Source organism: Cervus elaphus, chromosome 24, assembly GCF_910594005.1.
Source record: "Cervus elaphus chromosome 24, mCerEla1.1, whole genome shotgun sequence".
NCBI lineage: Eukaryota > Metazoa > Chordata > Mammalia > Artiodactyla > Cervidae > Cervus > Cervus elaphus.
Genome location: NC_057838.1, coordinates 20745476 through 20769491, shown reverse-complemented (window position 1 = coordinate 20769491; position 24016 = coordinate 20745476). Strand labels below are relative to the sequence as shown.

The 24016-nt window shown below is 37.7% G+C and overlaps 1 protein-coding gene across 2 annotated transcripts in view; it reads right to left on the bottom strand.

Annotated features, from left to right (window-relative positions):
* Positions 1-24016, bottom strand: part of LOC122682546 (programmed cell death 6 interacting protein) — a 67229-nt gene that overhangs the window by 2257 nt on the left and 40956 nt on the right. For both annotated transcript variants that reach the window (XM_043885380.1, XM_043885381.1), the window contains exons 10-16: positions 18129-18306; positions 12964-13075; positions 11947-12116; positions 7549-7797; positions 7051-7185; positions 5868-5962; positions 724-847 (exon numbers count right to left, since the gene is read on the bottom strand). In XM_043885380.1, coding sequence (XP_043741315.1) covers positions 724-847; positions 5868-5962; positions 7051-7185; positions 7549-7797; positions 11947-12116; positions 12964-13075; positions 18129-18306 — 1063 coding nt within the window. The remainder of the gene's footprint in view (positions 1-723; positions 848-5867; positions 5963-7050; positions 7186-7548; positions 7798-11946; positions 12117-12963; positions 13076-18128; positions 18307-24016) is intronic.

Sequence of the window (24016 nt, the reverse complement as noted above, 5' to 3'; positions counted from 1 at the left end):
ACATCTGGCCACTTTTGCTTTATCTGTAATTATATTCTTATATTTATCTCTACATATTTGCAGAACCATTTGAAAGTTAAGCTGCAAACTTAAGGACACTGACCTTAAAGATTTCAGTATATAAGTCCTAATATTCTCCTACATAATCACAATACCATTTCACCCTGAGAAAATTAATAGTTACTCCAAAATTAAGAATTATTCCCTAGTATCACTGAGTACCCATCCTACATTCAAGTGTCCTTATTTTTCATAAAAACACCTGTAAGAGTTTTTATGAACCAAGATCCAGTCGAGGCTCATGTACTGCATTTGATTTTTATGAGTCTTTCCTCTCTTTTAATCTAGAACATGCCCTCTCTATCTAGCTTTTCTCTTTCTATAACATTTGCCTTTAGAAAACCAAGCCAAGTGACTCAAAGAATATTCCTGTTCTAGGTTGTCCAAGCGTATCCTAACAGCACGATTTATGGTTTTATCACTGTCTTTGCTATAAACTGGAAGTTGGTTCCAAAGACTTCATTAGACTCAAGGTAAACATTTTTTAGCAAAAATCCACAAGTGATCCATGAATAAAGAATGCGTATTCTTTATACTGCAAAACATCAGACAGTTGGTCGCCTGACCACCAGACCTCTACAATGTAAAGTCTGTGTTACCCTTTACAGCTAGCGAAGGGTCACAAACCCATGAAACTTCAATCTTAAGTGGCTGCTCACTGACCGGCATGGTTCTCGGCGCTGGAGTTGGCGGCGCTGGTGCGGGCCCCCCGGCTGGAGAGGACTGGTATGTGGGTGTTGGGATTGAAGGAGCACTAGGCTCTCTGGCAATGCTTTGCTGCAAGTCCCTTATTAAAGACAGAAGCATTAGAAATCAACACAATTTTGAAAACCAACACCTGCAAAATACCAGGTATTTTTTTTTTCTTCATGTATGAAACACAGAAAATAGTCAAAACAGTGATAGTATTTTAAAATATACTATACATTTCTGTTCTCAGCAAGAATTGAAATCAGCTTTCTTCCTACTACTGAATAAAATAAAGTTATTTTTTATTCTATTTCTGCAAACAAGGGGAAAAGGTAAACTTTTCCAGAGACCATAATTATAGCCAGAGTAAGGAACATGTTAAACTGAGCAAGTGGTCCTAAGAAACTGCCCTCTCTCTAGTAAGAGGTCAGCCCCTAGACGAGAAACTAACATAAAAATCTAAAAATGACCAGAAAATTACAACTGTTCATAGTCACCTACCTAATATCTTAATCACTGTATATCAGAAAACAATGGAAATTTGATGAAAATTTTCTGAAGATATCCAAAAGATGGCACTGAGATATTTTATGTTAAAAGATACCTCACATAAGGTAATCTCATTAAAGACAGATGTTGAAAGCACCACTGAAATACAGATCAAAATTTTTAAAAAACAATTTAAAGACTCCTCTGACAGTAAATTGGAATCTACCCCAAAATCCCGCTAAACAAAACCCTAAAGTAAAACACACTCTTACGAAGTATTTGGTACTGATCAACTTCTCACTGTGCTGATTCACAAGCACAGAACAATAAACACGACATGCCCTCAAGTGTCTGCGGCAGGCCCTGCTGTCCTGATGGAACGATTCCAGCAAGTTTCCCCAGACCACACTTTCACTCTCAAAAACAATCACGGTTCAAAGATAAATTAGACATTCCATATATAAAGAAAACAAACACACATTCATCAAGAAATCAGAAATACTTCTTAAATGTTTATACATCCGTAATAAATGCTTACAATATAAACCACAAGTTTTTAGCCCATATTAAAATTTTAAAAGGTCAGATTCTGAAACATTTAGTATATGCGTGTGTGTATATGTATCCCATATACAGTAAATATAATACATTTAATATTTTAAGTATTTTACTCATCAATAATTATCTTTATTTATTTGAGTATATTTAATCATAAATACAATATCTAACATGAATATAGATATAAAACATCTTTCTTTCCTTTGAAAAACCAGACACAGTTGCAGTAAATAACATATTTATATGACAAATGAGAATTTCCTAGCCACTACATAAAACAAAGCTATTAAATCACAGATCCATTTTTATCTGTTTCATGAACTAGGCTTCTCTACAAGACTGAATTTGAACAAAGGGTTCAACATCCTTGGGGCGCCAAGGATGGGAACACAATTTGAATTATAGACTATATAATAGTGACTATAAAAAACATTCAGAATCTCCATAATTATTTAAATTTGATATAATTTTACAAAATGGAAATATATTCACTTGATTCAAAAACTGACAGACCACGATCTACAAATTCTCATTCCACCATTCACTCCCACAAACACACAGACACTATACTCTTCTTTTTTTTTTTATACTCTTCTTTCTTATGAACCTGTCCAGAGCTTCCGGATCAGAAATAAACCAATCCAAATGTTCATTTTTATTTTCTCCCTTTTTACACAAAAAGCATACTTTACACTCGTCTGTAACCTTATTTTTTTTTTACCATAAATTATTCATCTTAGAGATTTTTGTATATTGGTAAATAGAAAACATCCTTGAAAAAAAAAAAAAAGCTGGACTAAATAACGTACGGATCTGCAGTTCAGATCTTTCTGGTCCCACAAAGGACTGCCCCACTGTGCACTCTTGCAGCAGATGAGACATGCTCCCCAGAGTGTGCTGATAAAGCACGTTATCAAACTTCCAAACTTGACAATCTGAAAAACCCCATTTTAGAGTAATTTTAACTCATATTTATATTGAATGAGGGAAGGTATTTTTTCATATGCTTAACAGTCACTTTTATTTCATCTACAGAATTTCTGTTCACATCCTTTGCCAATTTTTCTATTGGGTTTTTTTTCCTCTTCATTAGTATCTCAGAGTTCTTTATAAATTTGGTCAATTTGCCTTTTGTCCCAGGAATAAGTTTCAAACAGTTTCCACCAGCTTATTACATTTTGACTCTGCTGATCATGTTATGATAAACTTACTCTTTTTTCTTTAATGGCTTCTGGATTTTAAGTTAGAATTACAAAGACCTTTCCTATTTCGGCTTTACTAAAAATTTCTCTCATTTTTTTCATTTCATTTCATTTTATATATTTCAAGTATGATCTGTTTGGAACTTACTCTGCTGTAAAAATAACTTTTGTTTTCTAAATGACTAGGCACTTGTCTCTTAACTTCTCTGATTTAGGATATTTTTTTTCTTTAAACACTAAATTCACATAAGGATTTAAATCTATTCCTATCTTCTGTCTTTGGTCTAATCATGTGCTGGTACCACTGTGTTTTAATTAGAGACAATATTACATATATTAAAATCTGGTAAATTAGTTTCCATTACTGTTATTTTTATGCAGTTTTTCTGGCTATTCTTGCTTAACTTTTTTCACCTTGAGCTTTAGAACAACTTGTCTACTTTTAGATGAAAATCTGTTGTTTTTTTTTTTAATCAAAATTATGTTGAATGCATAAATTTATTTAGAACTGACATCTTCATGAAGCTGTCTCATCCTATCTAAGGACATGACATGTCTTATAACTTGCTCAAATCCTCTCGTGTCCTTGAATAGTGTTTCAAAGCTTTCTTCATACAGGTCTCATATATGACAAATTTATTCTTATGTATTTTACTTTCTCGTGTCTATTTAACTGAGGTCTTTTCTTCCATTGTATCTTCTCTGTCTTTATTTGTATGAAAGCTATTGATTGCTACAAATTATTTTTATAATCACCAATTCTTTTAGTATTTGCAGAATTTGGCTGCTGATTCTTTTAGGTTTCCAAGATGTACAATCATAAAGTCTGTAAGTAGTGACAGTTTACAATTTTTGTATCTCTAATTGCCTTTTATCTAATGGTGCTGGCTGCCAATATAATACTGAATAACAGCACTGACAGCTGGCACTTGTCTTTAGGGGGAATGTTTATAGAGTTTCTCCATTAACTTTCTCATGCTTTTTCCTCATCTGTGAAGATCCTCTTTTTCTCCTTAGATGTAAAAATGCTAAACCAATCACTGTATTCATGGAATAACCACCCACTTCTCCTTGGTCATGGTCATGTTCCTTTATTAATATACTGGAGAACATGAACAGCAAGCATTTTATTTAGAACTTTCACATCCATATTCATAAATCAAACTGGTCCGAAGACTGCTGTTTTAATCTTTTCAAATTTACTTACTAGTAAAACTAATTTGGTTTTGTTTTTAACGTCTAAAACCATTTTTAAAAGATTTTAATTATTTGCTTTTTAAAGGTTTAGTAGAAAAACTAGTAACAAGTGGCCCTGCTCTATCTTGGGGCTGGAAGGAAGTAGTTCTTAACTTCTCCCCCATTCTTCTACAGGAAACTGTTTAAGCATGGACAGATGAGAATAATGGTCAGGTCATCTGAGGGGCTCAAGAAAGGCTCCTGAGTATAACAGTCTCTGGGTTCTTCATATTCATCACTAACGACCACCTGACTTTGAATATACCTGAAGGACAGGCTGGCTGGATATAAGATCTTTGTCTTATAATTGCTTTCCCTGAGTTTCAACAGCAATCATTCCATTCTCTTCCAGCATGCAGTGCTGCCAGCCTAAGTTTTTTTCACCTTTTCATAAACCGAGCTGATCTGTCTTCCTGACTGCCTTTAATAGGATTCTGCCATTTTCTTTTTTAGAGAATATTTATTTGTGCATGTGAGATCTTAGATCCCCAACCAGGGATCAAACCCACTCCCCCTGTGTTGGGAGCACAGGGTATTGACCGCTGGGCCACCAGGGAAGTTTTGTCATTATCTTCGAAGGCTAATAATGAACATGCCGCAATACAAATAAGCGTTAACAGTCCTTGCTCGTTTTTCCTGACCAAATGATGTATATATACCCTTTCAACAGGACTTATTCTAAGAATATTCTTGAGTAATATCATTAAGTTTCTTCTGTTCAATGTTTGGGATTTTCTTCTTTGAAGGGAATTCAGTTTTACATGTGTTAGATCTTCTTTGCCCACCTTCTCTACTTAATCCTGTTCCTTGCTTTGGTTTCACTTTCTTTGATTTCCTCTTTGCCACTCTTTGCTCCTGTGTTTTCTTCACTGTCTTTTCTTGCTTTGGCTCCTCATTTCACCTTAATCTGTGATGGCTTTGTCTCTTCCACTTGTGTCCTAAATCCTGACACTTCACCTTTTACGACCTCTTGTTTTCCTACCATCTTCCCTGAGTACCGGCTTTGTTTGTGGTAATCCTTAGTGATTGTTCCCTAACCGTTTAACTCACAGTAAAATTTTCACCTGTTCTGTGACAATGTTATTCTGGTGAATGTTCTTCATCTATTAGTTTTGTTAAATTCTGTTCTCTTTCTCATCTTAATGGGTATCAGTGCTGAGTCAGCTCTCCATTACTCCCCACAGAGTAAGTCCTCTGTAGCTTGCCCAGTAGGCCGCTATAGAAAGTGACTGTGCTGACATCTTCCGAGCTATAAATCCTCACTCCTCATGCTCTGTGCCTGCAGTTTCATTTAAGGAACCCATCTGCCACTTCAAGGTAACCTGCTCGTGTGTCTCGGCGTTTCCTGAGCGCTGCCTCCACGCGCTGTGCTGCCATCCCTTCTGTGACATCACTATTCTCCCTCCATCTGGAGCCTGTGCTCCTTCACATCCTGCTGCTCTTGAATCACACAGCCGGCTGCTTGTTGCTTTGTAAACCACCACAGAGGAAATGAAGGAATCTGCCAACTCACACTGCCAACCCACCACAAGAGTAGCCACATGTGATTTTTCTAAAAGAGGAAGCAAGCATATGATTTTTTTTAAAGAAAAATATTTCAAAAGTACAATATGATACAGAAAATAAACTTACTTTAAGAGTTCATCCCTTTCTGTCTTCCGTGCAAACACTATATCACTGCATTTGTTCTGGAACCTGACAAGTATTTCAGTCAGCTCATTGTAAAACTACAAGCAAAAAACAAACATCAGTGATAAACCAGAACAATTTTTAATCTAAGAAGAACACCATTTAAAGCTCGTTTGTCAATAACAGTTAAAGAACTAAAACCCTCTGCATGAGAGACAGTCATAAATATGACCTAAAATTCTCTAAAAAAATAAATAAAATCATCGTTAGAAAGTGCTGTCACCAAAAATTCAGTGCCAAGTTTCATGATCATGAACAAGTTCCCAATTCCTAGAGAAAAATCAACTACTTAATAAAAACAACCTATTTTAAGTGGAAGCATTAGATTTGCATGTTCACTTCAGAAATGCAAGCATCATTTCAGAAACTTTTCAAAGAATTTCCAAAAGCACTCTGGAGAGTTTTCTCAGCTTACCTATTTCAACAAAGCATTTAAACCAAATTAAAATGGCATTTTACTATCCTCTCTTTGGAAGGTTTTGGCAGTATTTCTATGCTCTCTTTAGAGGGTTTTACATTATACCTACTGTATTAACATCAAGATAACTTTATTCAGTCATCATGGTGGAGTTAAAGTACCAAAAGGAATTATGTATTTGAAAAACAAGAAGTCACTTGTTCCCCAAAATTGGTCAAACCAAATATAAGCATTTCCCCAAAAATACTTAAAGGAAAGGCTAGGAAATACTGAAACATATTCAGTAAGCACTCTAAGACACAAGCACACCACAAATCTATCATCATCTAGACCCCCAGCAGAGACTACGAAAGCCAAACCAACCCCGTTCCCCATCACCTATCAGCTCTGCCTACTGCTCCTATCCCTCAGAATTCACTCACATTGGCCGACTTTCTATCATGTAACAAAGTATTGCTGATTTTTGCTAATTCCTGCTACCTGAAATGAATGTCTACGCATACTCATTCTACAAAGTTCCCATGAAATCCACCACCTTCATTAAGCTTTCTCCCACTTACAACAAAGCTCTCGGGACCAAAGTCATGAAAGCTAAGGAATTCAAGATGAAGAATGATTTGGTCCATTTGGAAATACCAATTAACTTCTCAAACTATATCCTCATGTCCACACTGGTCAGTTAGCTCTTGTTTTTTGTGTGCTTCATACCTTTGTGCCCTCCTTCAAATTAGCCACAAGTTCAACAAAGTTGTCATACGCAGCAGCTAAATTCTTCAAGACTTCTTCTCTTAAATTGGCTTCATTGTTAGATTGTTTCATTTTTGAAAATTCCTGGTGTGAGACCTTATGAAAAGAAAAATTTATGCAATCACATGTATTTATGAAATTAATATTGTTCATGACATTTTTATTGATACTTTCCCAACTATGAAAATCATCTATGATTACATTGAGTTATTACTAGACATTTACCTAATATATTCCCTTTGGAGTAGCACAGTACTCTATAGCTTTCCATTAGTAAAATTATCCCAAATTTAGTGGGCATGAAAACATAACCAATAGTTTACAGGTTTCTATTAATATGGAATACTTGCCAAAAACACAATCCTAAATGGATAGATTTAGTCCAGATTATCCCTCCTGTATACAGATTATCCCTTCTGTAATTTTTTAAATAATCTTACTGAAGTATATAAACTTTACCTGAATATTTTTAAGAAGTCCTTCCTGTTTCTTTAGCGATTCCTGGACTTTAGTTGTGAGACCCCCATAGATTCGATCCAGTTCAGTAACAGAAATAGCTTCTTCATTTATCACACCATCTTGAGCCAGAGCAGTCAGAAACTTGCTCGTCATGTCAAAATTCACTGATTTCAGGTCATTCTCCAGCCCCTCTCTTTCCTTCTTTACTTCATCAAGATTTGTCAATAAGGATTTTAAGACATTCACCACCTAAACAATTTTTAAAAAATTTTAGCTGAATTGCCCAAAAAGCAAAAGACAATTACCAGAAGGGAATTATACAAAGGTTCACCAGGGTCAGGGAGAGATGATTTCTCAGAGAGCCAAGTATAATTCAGACATCAGGTTTACTTAGATACAGACACTGCTGTACCTTGAGTGGATTCAGCCTGCAATGCCAGCAGCAATAATGAAAACAGATTTACTGAACATTTATCATGTGCCAGGCACGGTCCTAAACACTTCACAGATTTAATTTAATGTACTCCTTAGAATATCCCATAGAGTATATATTTATTACCTCTATTCCACAGATGGAGAAACTGAGTCTCAGAAAAATTAAGTAGCCTGCCTGAGGTTGCACAGCTACTAAAGGAGCAGAGGTGAAACCTGAAACCTAAGTCTGCCTGGCTCCAAACCACTCTCTAACCACGTGTACACCTTACTGCGTCCTCACGATGATGGAGAGGAAGGTGCGTTTTGTCAAGAGATGCCCTATTTTGCCAACATAGGGAGACTGAGAGAGGGAGACGTGGAGACAAAAACAGAGAGAGATACACGGAGACAGCGCTCGAGAGAGACAGACGGAAAGCTCTAAGTCACACGCTGGTTTTAAATCTTGGGAGATAAAGAAGGGGTAGGTCCTCTCTCTCTTCACAGCATGAGCTCCGCCTCTCACTCAGTCCAGGCAGTCTCTGCCTAACAGCCACATGATTCATAAGTGCCTAACACCCCTATGCAGTAATAGTGTTTCAGGGTTCAAGTGCCCGCTAAGACTACTTGTGGGCTGCTCCCTTTCACTCACAGCTCTTCACACTTCACCTGCGCAACCCCAAGCCCCCATTCTGCTTGACCAAGAATGCTCAGAGCAAGAAAGTGGGCAAAGAAGGGACAGTCCAAGAACCCCATCTCCACTCCTGACTCGCTTCTTACCAGCAGCAGTTTCCGTTCCAAAGATCTCCTCACCTACTGCCCGCGCCTAAGAAGCTCTGTCCTGCTCTGCATCCCATGGCCTTAGTTATCAGCTCCTTGACAAGAGGGTCCAGAGCAAGCTTCCCATGTGAAAACCAAAACCTGAGGGAAAGCCTCAAGTTTCTTCTACATTTCAGCCTCTGGTAACCACCGTATCTCCTAGGCATCCTAGCTTAAATGCAGAGTCTCTTAACATGTTCTAACATGACTCCCAGAGGTCCAAGAAGCATCAAACCACAGACACTCTAAAAGGAGGAAGAGGACAAAGAATCACGGCTGGATGGACACAGCAAAGTCTATTAAAGGGGTCCAGTAGAGTCTGACGCTAGACAAAGCAAGTCAATCTTGCTTGCAAATGACTTCCAGGACATACTGTTAAATGAAAAAAGGTGCAAAAGCATATACATTGTATGTCGCATTTTGAATGAGAAGGGAAATCAGAATATAAAGCTATACACACACATAATGTATTACGTATATCTGTGTGCCTATGTATTTCTCACAAGAACAAAAGCACTAAGCACAGAGCAGACACTGACGAACACTGTAACGCACACGGAGCAGACGGGAACAAGGTGGACACAGGGCTGAGAGTTCTCTCAGAACCCTCTGAACCATCAACATTCTTCCACCCCTCCAAAACACAAAATTAAATCAAAACTTCAACACAGAAACGAAGGAATCTAGCTGTCCAGCAAAGTCAAACATGATAACATAAAATAAATATTTCAACTCTGATTATACTCCCTTAGTGAATATCATGGGCTTAGTTACTGTGTAACCAAGGGCGGTTTACCTGGAAAACTCATCTGCAAAACAAGAATAATAGTCTTGTCCTGTATGTCAGGACCGTTGTAAAGACTGAAGTAAGTCCATGTAAGTGCTCAATGTAATTTCTAACACAGGCTAAGTGCTCCATAAGTAGGAGCCATTATTATTAACTGTTGGTTATATCTCACGGTTTAACTCTCTACTTTGCAGGCACTGTGGACTAGAGGCTTAAGCATGTAAACACTCAGACAAGAACAGAGGAAAAATGAGGGACAGACAAAGAATTAAAGTGTCCTTTATTCTGCTGAGTTATAAGGATTTCAATAATCATGTAACACAGTTTGTGTTGGGGGATACAGCAGCATATAAATTCAAAAAGGTTTTGATAGCTTTACCTGTTGGTAAATTTACATTGATAATGGAACCTCAACTTTGACTTTAACCCTATGTGAAGGTTGCTTGGCTATTAGGAAAGTAAGAAATGTCATTTTCTTCTATACGCATGTTATGCCTAACAGAAGTTCGAAAATTTTATAGAAGCCAAGTAAAATAAAGCTAGGGGAGAAATAGGAATATGCAGAATTAATTTTTTTAAAAATAGTCTAGTAAACAAAGCTGAAAGTCAGGAATATCTTGAAACAGGCTGTCTTATATAGTATAGAAACTAACATCTTCTCAGTACCTAAAAACAGCTGCCCAAACAGAACAAAGATAAATAACTAGACAGTCAGCCTCTTCAGAATGAAAGAAAAAACAGCCCTACCCATTATGCTTGGACCTCTTAATAAAACGTGTTCTTTGTATCACGTTAATAATCAGCAATCCAAATGGCTGGGTGTTTCTCATAAAAACTCTGGCTAATGTGTCATCAACTATGGGGACAACTCTCTGAAGGAGCTTTAATAAACAAATGATGCTTGCCTTTTCTGATAAAGACACATGATGAATGAATATATAGGGCACTGAAAATTCTTGGTTACCTCCATGCAGAAAATCTAGTTTCAATAAAATAACTTCATATTGACTGTTAAACTTTTCTTCCCCTATGTAATACTGTTCTGGATTAACAGAGCAGCTATTACAAATTAAAAAAAAAAGAAGTTTGCTTTTCTATAGAAAGCAGAATCAAAGAACGAAAGCCATGTAAGTTCTGAGCCATGTATGTGACACTAAAAAGAAACAAGGGGGGACATTAAAGAGTTCTCCTAAAATCAAGAGGCCAGAACATGCTGCTGTTCTGTGGGTGTGCAGTCTCCTCTTTGCAAGTTAACCTTTCAACCACCTTCCTTTTCTCCCTGACGTCCTCAGAGCATCTGACTGGACAGCCGTCGCTCTCTCTGGCCCCCAACCAGAGATGCAGGTCCTGTGCAAATCCCAACGCCGCTCTCCCTTCACTGCAGGGGCCGGTTTCCACTCAACCTCTGGTAGCTGCTCTGCACACACACACTCAATATTCTCGGATCCTACTCCTGTTCACCATTCTGCCTGTCCACTGTTCTCATAATGTGCCAATGTCCTAAGACGCCTCCTAGGCGACGGGCTCCAAATGCTGGAACGTTCAGTATTCTGTCACCTAAAGCCCTCAAACTTCTCAGTTCCTACCAGGTATTCCAGTTATCTTTGTGTACGTCTCCTCTTCACCTGCTTGTGAGTGGAGAGGAAGGGCTGGCCATCGTGTGTACCGAGCACAGTGCCTTACACAGTAGATACCTATCCATTAAGTCCTGACTGAATGCATACATGAAATGCTTCTCGGCAAAGACAAATAAGAAACGACAATGATAACTTCTGAGAACTATCGTCACAGGAAATACACCTTTTCAAGAAGTATCTCTTGCCCTTTGGCTTACTTTCCCGTGTACTTCAAGGCCCCCATCTCACCTCACAGTGATCAGTCACACCCATCCCCTTAGGGTCTCAGCCAATCACGCTCCCATGAGCCTGTAACCAGTAGAAACATCATGCCAATGTGATCCACTTATTAACATGCACACCTTGACAACCCTCCCTTCAGAGGTAGTCCCAGGGGAATATGATATAAGGTGGCATATAGAAAGGTGTGAGAAACAAAGAATCTGTGGTCAGAGGAGTATCCCGCCAATCCACTCCTTTCACCTTAAGGAAGTGCCTTCACTTCCAAGCTGCTCCCTCTTATCAAATTTGAATTAAAGACTGAATATATACAGTACCGAGTTCATAGAGAAAGCAATTCAATAAATGGATAGTAATATAACGTTTACACAGTGTATATATATCATGTTGCTCTAAACACAACCACCCTCAATATATATCATCATTTAAAAAAAAAAAAAAAAGTAAGAAAAAAACTGGGCAATTCATTGTATGTAATAGTTTTCAGAAGCGGCTGACCACACACATCCAAACGCACATCCTCACCTCACTGCCCTGCATTGTCTTCGCCGGGTTAGCAGAAGGGATGGCGGCGTTCAGCTCCGGCTCCGGCTTACACAGAAGCGCGATGGTGTCTCGGTGAGCCTGGTAACGCTCTTTCACCTGTCCATCTGCTTGCACAGCTTTATCCAGGACGGTTCTGAAGTTGTTCCCCTCTGTGGAAGAAGAAAGGAACGTTACCAGGCCGCAACAATGATTTTAACGGTAAAGTACACAAGCTGGCTGTACTCTCCGTTTTGCTCTCCAATTTCACTTGTCTCCCTGCCAGCCCCAAAGCACGAGATGCCAGAAACTGAGCCCCTGTCGGCCATGGCATCACCAGTGGCAGAAAAATGACAGAATCGACTGTAAAGCAAAGCAGTTATAACCTTAAACACCTCTGTGGTTACAGTCCACTAAATAAAAGCCAACTGACATTAACCTTCTTCTACAACTCATGAAGACAGACAGATAACATCCACTCCAAAAACTGTTACAACTTACTTCAAAAATGTTCCTGTCTCAAAGGATCACTCTTTAAATTTGACTTATAAGAAATGCAGATATATTTTTAGAAAAATCACAATAGTATTAAATACTTTTTACAGAGAAATAAAGCAAGTCTAGATATTGTTTATCTGAACAAGCACAAAATCTTTATAATCAAAGTCTTAAAAATAATAATTTGGCTTCAGGTAAATTTTAAAACTCATCTTTTACTACCTGGTAGTATCACTACTAAATGAAATGAAATCACAATTCCATATACTTATACAATATCTCATTTATCTTTTTTTACAATATGCAGAAAACTTGGAACAGGAAGTAAGAGTTACAGGATCATTTTAATTTTCACTTTCTTAAGAACCTGAACTTACCATAATGAACATCCTTATTTTTTATCTTACAGGAAACTGAAGAAAAACACCTGGATTTTCATATGTAGCCTAATTCAATCAAGCAAAAATTGTGGATACAAAATGAGAACTTACTCAAGTGAAAGTCATTTAGGGACATTTTTACCTGTTCTTAAAGGCTTATAAAGTTCATTGGATGGCGTCCTTTGCCAACGCTCCTTGAATTTTGCCCTTAAATCATTGTCAGTCGCTTCTTCTTCATCCAACAACCTTAATGACTTTTAAAAAGGAGGCAAAGCAACAGTGAAATATCATTTCTGGTATAAAAAACTTTAAAACATTTTTAAAATGATCATACTCAATATAGGTGAGAATTAGTGAGCTGGGACTACTCCTACAGTACTGGTTAGAATATAAATTAGTACAATAATTTCCGCTGCAGAAATCCAAGTCATGATATACTTAACAAAACATCTTGTAAAATTTAAGGCTAAATTAGCCATTACCTTACTCAGTAAAATTAAGATGACTAAGAGATTATGTACATCCATATACCAAAACTACTTTTAAACGAAGATTTTTTTTAAGATTAAATAAACAGAAAGCCTTTAGAACTTTGAAGCCATTTAAAAAAAAAAAGAAAAAACTGATTAACTCATACAAATAAAAGATTTAGACGTCAACCCAATACAACAAACTGAAAATTAACATTAAAAAAAAAGCCTTTCGAACGCAGAGCTGAGAAGACAAGATAGTAGAGGCAGAAACGTAAGAAAGTGCTAATCCACCAATGGACTCAAGTGCTAGAGTCAATGGTACCTGTTAATGCCTGACAGTTTAGAGCAGAGATCTACAAACTTTGTGTCAAATGTCAGAGTAAATATTTTAGGCTTGTGAACTACAGTCTCACATATTCTTTTTTTTTTTTAATAACAATTTTCTAAAAGCGGTAAAAATCATCTTTAATTAGTGAACCATATAAAACAGGCCACAAGGTGGAGCTGGCCTACTGTCCACAGTTCACCAACTACACATTCTCTAGTGGCTCAGAATGTGCATTTAACGGGAGACGAGAAACACAGGCGGGGCTAATATGAGTAGGAGATCAGATCAAAGGCACTATGTTCCCTGAAACGGGGGCTTCCAAATGGATGACACTCAGTGGATGAGTATTTAAAGGGAAACTGACCAACTGAAGGGAATTTGCCCATCTGAACCCTGGCTCTATATGGAAAAGAAAAGAAGTATCACCTTAAGATTCCTACCAAAAGCCTGAAGTTAGGACTGAAAATGACTACCTGTATGACACAAACTCCTAAAATGAACTTTAGAATAAAAGATTAACCACACATATACATACACACAAAAACCCTCCAAAAAAGTTTTAAAATACAGGAAACACACAAACAAAAACACCGAAATAAGAGGAAACAAACCGGTATGAGAAAAAAAATCAGGAAAAAACAACAAATCACAGAACCAAACCACAAAGACCCTGAGGTAAGATAAAGAACATAAACTAAACATATTTAATATGTTTTAGAGTAAAAGTATGACAGGAGAAAGAAAATGAGAAGAACTGAAAAAGAGCCAGATAAAATTTGTGGAAATGAAAGAAATTATAAAATTAGGAAGCTAATGGATAGTTAAAACACTGCTGGGATATAACTGAAGAGAACTAGTGAACTGGAAGACAGACCAGAAGAAATCAGGCACAAGGAAGCACAGAGCAACAGAAAACACAAGCGGCTAGAAGACCCAGAAAATAAACCGAGAAGACACAACATCAGAGGTGGAGAAAGACATAATAATGAAAATTGGGAAAAAGCAATATTCAAAGAAGTGAAAACTAAGAACTTTCCAGGATGGATCAAAGACACAATTTCTCAAATTCACTGAATACAATGGAATATCAAGCAACTTAAATGAAAGGAAAACCCATACCCAGACACATCATAATAAATTATAAAAAACAAAAGTAAGTATACAACTTTCATGCTGTTAAAAAGGGGAAAAAATAAAAAATGGAGGGAACTCAATAAAACCATAAAAAGTGAGGGTGAGGAGGAACCAAAGAAAGAAAACAGAGAGAAGTCAAAACAGTAAGACAAGTCTTGTAGAAAAATATGGTTCCAAATATATGAATAATGACAGCTAATATATATGGATTTAGCCCTCCACAAAGAGATATTGTCAAGCTAAAAGTAAAGGAAAAATCTTATTACCATATGCTATTTACAAAAGACACAATCACAAAAACACACAAGTTGACAGTCAAACACACAAGAAAATTAGAGACCAGTATCCCTTATGAAGATAACTGCAAAATGCTCAACAAAATACTACCAAACCAAATCTAGCAGCACATTAAAAGAATTCTATACCATGACAAAGTGGGCTAACCTAGGAATGCAAGGGTGGTTCACACTGAAGAATCAGTTAATGTAATGCTCCGTATTAGTAGAATGAAGGGAGAAAGTCCATGTGATTATCTTGAGATACAGAAAAAATATTTGACAAAATCTAACACCCTTTTATGATAAAAGCGCTCAACAAATTAAGAACGGAAAGGAACTTCCTCAATCTGAGAACAGCCATCTATGAAAAACTTAACAGCTTAACGGGAAAAACTGGAAGGTTTCCCCTAAGATAACGATCAAGAAAAGTTGTGGCCTCTCACTGCTTCAAACCGGGATTGAACTGGGTGGTGCAATTAGAGTAAGAAATAAAGGGCATCCAAAAGTGCAAAGGAAGAACTACCTCTAGGTGCAAATGATATGACTTTTTATATGAAAAATCCTAAGCAATCCATAACATAACTACTAGAGATAATAAACAAATTTAGTAGAGTTGCAAAAAACAATATCAACACACAAAATCAGCTGTGTTTCTATACTCTAGCAATTAAGAATCCAAATAGGAAATTAAGATAATTCCATTATAGTAGCATCAAAAAGAAAATAAGAATCAGTTTCATCAAGGAAGTAAAATACTTGTACAGTGAAAAGTGTAAAACACTGCTGAAAGAAATGCAAAGACAGCCTCCGTCCATAGACTGGAAGTTGTAATACTGTTAAAGATCAGCAAAATATTCCTCAAATTGATCTAAACATTCAATACAATCCTCTTTAAAGTCTTACTAATTTTAGGATTTTCTACATATAAGGTCAAATCAAATCATAGTAAGATATCACTTCACAGCCACAAGGATGGCTTTTTTTTTTTTTAAAGACAATTATAAGGGTTAGCAAGGATGTGGAGAAATTTGGAACCTTCATACACTGTTGGTAAAACATAAAAGGGCACAGCTACCTTTGCAAACCAGTTTCACAGTTCCTCAAAAAGTTAACACAATATTACTGTACAACCCAGCAATTTCACTCCTGTGTATATAACCCAAGAGAACTGAAAACAGGAGTTCAAACATAGCCTGTTCACAAGTAACAGCATTATTCTGAATAAGGAAAAAGTGGAAACATCCCAAGTGTCTATCCCTGATGAATGGGTAAATAAAATACTTAATGATACATCCACACAATGGAATATTTAGCCACAGAAAGAAATGAAGTACTGACACATGCTGTGGCATGAATGAACCTTGAAAAGTTGCTCAGTGAGAAAGGCAAACTTCAAAGGCATGACTCCACTTATCTGCAATGTCCAGAATGAATAAATCTACACAAACAGAAGTCAGATTTGTAGTTGCCAAGAACAAGGGGAACGGGAGAAAGAGGAGTGACCGTTAACCAGTACAGGCTTTCTTTTGGAGGTGATGAAAATGTCCCAGAATTAGATTGTGTTGGTGCTCACGCAATATTGTGAATGTGCTAAAAACCACTGGTGTCCACTTAAAAGAGGTCAAAATGGTGAAATTTTATGTTCTGTGAATTTTACCTCAAAAAAAAGAAAAAAAGACACACGTAAGATAAATGTAGGTGATTTATGAAAAGAACCAATTAAACATCCTTATTCTGGAAATGAAAAGTATGGGGGGGAATGCAATAGAAAGGCTGAAGAACACAAAAGGCAGAGCTAAATAGCCAATTAATGAGCTGGAAGGCTAGCCTCAGACAGTCTCCCACATAGAGAAAAAGCAGCAGAAATGTTAAGAGATGCGAAGAACTGACTCGGAAGCACCACCATCAGTCTAACAGGAATTCATCAGGAGAGAATGGAGAAAAAAGAATAACTGAAGAAACAGAGCCCATGAATCTAAGATGGAAAGGGTCCAACAGATACCAAACAAGATAAATTTATCATTTAAAAAATAAATTAGTGGACACTTCAAATTATCTGAAAACCAAGACTAGAATTAAATTTGCTACCAGAGACATAAACACTCAAAAATAGTATCAGCTTCACAACTTAATATCTTACTTAAAATGAGACTACAAATACATCCAAGAGAATAATGAATCTAACTCATAAGGCTGTTAGGAAGATAAAATAAATAAAAATACCTCATAAGAGAGGCAGACAACAGACATACCATACACACTAATAAAGCCAGTTTTTCCTTAATTATGAGATGAACTTTTTTCACATTAATATTTGTTTTATTTTAGTTAAGCCCTTAAGTAACCCTGGAAGGTATATATTCTCATTCCCAAGGTTCACACTGTCCTACTATGTAAGTACTCTGTCTTTGCCCCAAAGTATTTGGAAACAGTGTAAATACAACTTCCTCTGATATAGTTAACTGAAAGACTGAAACACCATGGATTAAGCATTGATAACAGAAGTCACCTAAAAGACTCCCAAACTGTCAAAAACCAAAATAACCAGTCTGAATACATTTAAAGAAACAAATGTATCAATTAGTAGAAAGAGGTGAAAGCACCTTAAAAGCAGCATAACACTGGCAAATAGTTGACTTTAGCTAACAAACTTTAGTGCTACATTCCTATTGATAAAATGCCCTTTCCACCTAAAGATGAGTATGGTGGGCTTAGAAAACATATGACGGCCAACTTCCTCAGTCTGATTCCTTGTTCACCAGAGACTGAATCTTTCACAAGAAAAAAAAGTCCTTAATAATGAAAAAGTCTGAACAGTTTGTGACAGTAATTTCTCACAGTATACCAGTTTCACACAATGGTCATGTGAGTTTCATTAATGCGCACTTACATACCCTTAAGACATATGAACCCATTTTCACTCAGAATTCCTCTTGACGCTGAAGGGCAGACTATGGGCCACAACAAATTCACCTGAATGATGAGCGCTACCTTGTGAAACCACAGGAAGAAACCTCCTGTCCCAATCCCTGCTGGACACCAAGGGGCCAAAGAGTATTTTATTTACCTGAAAAGCAAATCTCTTAAAACGTACCTCATCGAGGATTTCTCTATTTCTTTGCAGAAGTTCAGGTAGCTCTTTGATCAACTGATCAACAGTCTGGATGCCTCCCTGTTCAATCACAGATGTGGACTTGGTCAATATAGACTGAGGTACGGTATCTCCAGATATATCTTCAATTGCTGCTGGAAGATTAAGGGAAGCTAACACCCTGAAAAAATGAGATACTATGTCATCTAAAGGTCTAATCCATCTTTCAAACACTAGCAGCAGACTTATCACTCCAAAGTGGATAAGCGCTGCAAATGGAAACATAAAGCAAACCCAAAGGAAAAACAGAAAATCAGGAATTGATAAAATTAAACAAAAACTCATTAGAGGATTAAATTAAGTTCACAGTTCAGAACCGAGAGCCAAAAAGTAAATAAGTTACCTTAAAAAATACTAGATACCTTTGGCTCACCGGTTAAACTTTACTTCTTTCACTCTAAGTAATTAAAAGTCAAAAATTCTATTTTAAAAATGCGATCTTTTATCACACTCCTGATTGTTATACTGTCAGTGACAAAAGAGAAATAATACACAAAATAGTTATCATTTCACATCAGTCAGTCGCTCACGTGTCCGACTCTGTGACCCCATGCATTGCAGCATGCCAGGCTTCCCTGTCCATCACCAGCTCCCGGAGTTTACTCAAACTCATGTCCATCGAGTCGGTGATGCCACCCAACCATCTCATCCTCTGTCGTCCCCTTCTCCTCCTGCCTTCAATCTTTCCCAGCAACAGGTTCTTTTCTAGTGAGTCAGTTCTTCACATCAGGTGGCCAGAGTTTTGGAGTTTCAACTTCAGCATCAGTCCTTCCAATAAATACTCAGGACTGACTGGTTGGATCTCCTTGCAGTCCAAGGGACTCTTCTCAATAGTCTTCTCCAACACCACAGTTCAAAAGCATCAATTCTTCAACACTCAGCTTTCTTTACAGTCCAACTCTCACATCCATACATGACTACTGGAAAAACCATGGCTTTGACTAGACAGATCTTTGTTGGCAAAGTAATGTTTCTGCTTTTTAATAAGCTGTCTAGGTTGATCACAGCTTTCCTTCCAAGGAGCAAGTGTCTTTTAATTTCATGGCTGCAGTCACCATCCACAGTGATTTTGGAGCCCAGAAAAATAAAGTCAGCCACTGTTTCCACTGTTTCTCCATCTATTTCCCATGAAGTGATGTCATGATCTTAGTTTTCTAAATGTTGAGTTTTAAGCTAGTTTTTTCACTCTCGTCTTTCACTTGCGTCCAAAGGATCTTTAGATCTTCTTTGCTTTCTGCATATCTGAGGTTATTGATATTTCTCCCGGCAATCTTGATTCCAGCTTGTGCTTCATCCAGCCCAGCTTTTCTCCCGATATACTCTGCATGTAAGTTAAATAAGCACAGTGACAATATATAGCCTTGATGTATTCCTTTCCCTATTTGGAACCAGTATTGTTCCATGTCCAGTTCTAACTGTTGCTTCCTGACCTGCATACAGATTTCTCAGGAGGCAGGTCAGATGGTCTGACATTCCCATCTCTTTAAGAATTTTCCATAGTTTGTTGTGATCCACACAGTCAAAGGCTTTGGCATAGTCAATAAAGCAGAAATAGATGTTCCTCTAGAACTCTCTTGCTTTGTCAGTGATCCAGTGGATGTTGGCAATTTGATCTCTGGTTCCTCTGCCTTTTCTAAATCCAGCTTGAACATCTGCAAGTTCACAGTTCACGTACTGTTGAAGCCTGGCTTGGAGAATTCTGAACATTACTTTGCTAGCATGTGAGATGAATGCAATTGTGCGGTAGTTTGAACATTCTTTGGCATTGCCTTTGAGATTGGAATGAAAACTGACCTTTTCCAGTCCTGTCGCCACTGCCGAGTTTTCCAAATTTGCTGGCATATTGAGTGCAGCACTTTTCACAGATCAACTTTTAGGATTTGAAATAGCTCAACTGGAATTCCATCACCTCCACTAGCTTTGTTCGTAGTGTTGCTTCCTAAGGCCCACTTGACTTCGCATTCCAGGATGTCTGGCTCTAGGTTAGTGATCACACCACTGTGATTATCTGGGTTGTGAAGAACTTTTTTGTACAGTTCTTCTGTGTATTCTTGCCACCTCTTCTTAATATCTTCTGCTTCTGTTAGGTCCCTACCACTTCTGTCCTTATTGTGCCCATCTTTACATGAAATGTTCCCTTGCTATCTCTCATTTTCTTGAACAGATCTCTAGTCTTTCCCATTCTATTGTTTTCCTCTATTTCTTTGCACTGATCACTGAGGAAGACTTTCTTATCTCTCCTTGCTATTCTCTGAAACTCTGCATTCAAAGGGGTATATCTTTCCTTTTCTCCTTTGCCTTTCACTTCTCTTCTTTTCTCAGCTATTTGTAAGGCCTCCTCAGACAACCATTTTGCCTTTTTGCATTTTATTTTGTGGGATGGTCTTGATCACTGCCTCCTGTACAATGTCACGAACCTCCGTCCATAGTTCTTCAGGCACTCTCTCTATCAGATCTAGTCCCTTAAATCTATTTCTCACTTCCACTGTATAGTCATAAGGGATTTGTTTTAGGTCATACCTGAATGGTCTGGTGGTTTTCCCTACTTTCTTCACTTTAAGTCTAAATTTGACAATAAGGAATTCATGATCTGAGCCACAGTCAGCTCCCAATCTTGTTTTTACTGACTATATAGAGCTTCTCCATGTTTGGCTGCAAAGGATATAATGAATTTGATTTTGGTATTGACCATCTGGTGATGTCCATGTGTAGTCTTCTCTTTTGTTGTTGGAAGAGGGTGTTTGCTATGACCAATGCGTTCTCTTGGCAAAACTCTGTTAACCTTTGACCTGCTTCATTTTGTACTGCAAAGCCAAATTTTCCTGTTACTCCAGGTATCTCTTGATTTCCTACTTTTATATTCCAGTCCCCTATAATGAAAAGAGGCTCATCTTCTCCTGCAAGAACTCCAAAATTACAACTTGCTGCTGAACAACCGTCGAAAGGAGAATGTTAAGAGCCCACCAAAAAAGATACCCCACGTCTAAGGGCAAAGGAGAAGCCCCAGCAGGACGGTAGGAGGGGCAAAATCGCGTCTAGAATGAAACCCCATACCCACCAGACACACTCGGAGGGCTCAAACCAACCCTGTGCGCACCAGGACCCAGAGACTTACACCCGAACTTAAACAGGCCTGGGGAAACAGACTCTTGGAGGGTATAACAAAACCCTGTACACACCAGGACCCAGGAGAAAGGACCAGTGGCCCCATGAGAGACTGACCCAGACTTGCCCGTGAGTGTCCAGGAGCCGTCGCCAGCGGAGGCGTGGGTCAGCGGTGGCCGCTACAGGGTTGGGGGCGCTGAGCGTCGCAGTGCATGCAGGGGACCTTTTGAGGAGGTCACCATTATCTTCATTACCTCTACCATAGTTTGGCCTCAGGTCAAACAACAGGGAGGGACAGCCCCATCCATCAACAGAAAATTGGATTAAAGATTTACTGGGCATGGCCCCATCCATCAGAACAAGACCGAGTTTCTCCCTCAGTCTCTCCCAACAGGAAGCTTTCATAAGCCTCTTGTCCTTCTCCATCAGAGAGCAGACAGAATGAAAACCACAATCACAGAAGACTAACCAAACTGATCACATGGACCACAGAGTTGTTTAACTCAATGAAACTATGAGCCATGTCATGTAGGGCCACCCAAGACATGATGGAGAGTTCTGACTAAATGTGGTCCACTGGAGAAGGGAATAGCAAACCACTTCAGTATTCTTGCCCTGAGAACCCCACGAACAATATGAAAAGGCAAAAAGACAGGACACTGAAATATGAACTTCCCAGTTCAGGTGCCCAGTATGCTACTGGAGATTGGTAGAGAAATAACTCCAGAAACAATGAAGAGACGGAGCCAAAGCAAAAACAACACCCAGCTGTGGATGTAACCAGTGACGGAAGTAAAGCCCGATGCTGTAAAGAGCAATACTGCATAGGAACCTTGAATGTTACGTCCATGAACCAAGGCAAATTGCAAGTGGTCAAACAGGAGATGGCAAGAGTGAACATCAACATTTTAGGAACCAGTGAACTAAGATGGACTGGAATGGGTGAATTTAACTCAGATGACCTTTTATCTACTACTGTGGACAAGAATCCGTTAGAAAAAATGGAGTAGCCCTCATAGTAAACAAAAGAGTCCGAAATGCAGTACTTGGATGCAATCTCAAAAACGAGAGAATGATCTCGGTTCATTTCCAAGGCAAACCATTCAATATCACAGTAATCCAAGTCTATGCCCCGACCACTAATGCTAAAGAAGCTGAAGCTGAACAGTTCTATGAAGACCTACAAGACCTTCTAGAACACCGAATTTCACATCATCTAGGCATAATGTCAAGAGGACATAGTTGATGTACATATTAATACAAAATTTCCATTTGTTTTGTTTTGTGGCACAATAACTATTATTCTATTATTTCATTTACATAATGGGAGGAATATTAGGGTAAACTTATTCTGCCTTCCTGCTGGAAAAAGAATAATGAGGTCAAAACTTACTCATTCATCAAAATTAAAAACATGAAAAAGCAAACAAGACTAGGGGGAAAGAAAAACTCAGTAACATATCTGACAAAGGATTTACCTCTAGAATACCTAAAGAACTCTTTAAAGATTATTAAGAAGAAAAATGAGCAATAGATTTCAACACTTCACAAAAGACATGGCTAATAAGCACATGAAGAGTTGCTCAACATCATTAGTCACCAGGGGGAATGCAAACTAAACCACAATGAGACACTGCTACACACACACTAAAGCAGCTAAAATTAGAGAGACTGCCAATGCTAAGTTCTGACGAAGTGCCGGGAAAGTGCACTTCTCAACCAGAACGACGGCTCTGGAAAACTATCTGGCCATTTCATGAGAAGTAAACATACACTAACCACACAATTCAACAATTCTGTAATCCTAGGTTATTTGCTCATGAGAAATAAAACCTGTCCACACAAAGATGTGGACACCAATGCTCATAACAACCAAAATGTCCATCAATAGGTAAAAGTAACAGACTATGTGACCATAAAAAGGAATACTACTAAGTAATAAAAAGGATCGAACTGATACATAAACCATGATTATACCAAGTGAAAGAAGCCCAAGATATTTTTAATATATACTGTTACATGCTGTACATACTATACTATACATTATACATTACTATAACAATACCATACACTGTATATAACATACTATATATATGCAATGTACTATTTACTGTATACAAAACACTATAAAATCTTCATATTGCATACACTATATTGATTACATTTATATTAAAATTATATAAAAGGTAAAACTAACCTATGGTGATAGGGAGCAGTTCAGACGTGGCTAGAGGGTCAAGAAGACACTGAACGGAAAGGCATGAGGGAATTTTTCTCAGGTAATAGAAATGTTCTCTATCTTGGTCATGGAGGGTAGTTACATGGCCACACACATTTATCAAAAACGACTATACACTTAAAATGGATTTATTTTGTAGTGTAAAATTACACTTAATATATTTTTTTAAAACGATAAATTATTTTGTCTTCAGTCCACCAAAAAGAAGAACTTGTTCAGAATACTGAATGTACCTCTGAACTTTAAAGTTCATTTCTACTTCTCATTTCCCTCAAATAAAGACCCCCAAAATACAAATCAGTGGCCACAAATTTTCACTTTGTTTCTGTAATTAAATTTCTTCTAATTATACCTGCTTTGTTGTTGGGGCTCAATAAATATAGTGTCCCCAAGAAAAGTATGTGTGTCTATATTTGCTACTTCAAATATCCTTAACATTCAGTTCTAAGCTCAGAAAAGTACAATGTTCATAAATAATCCATCAGGA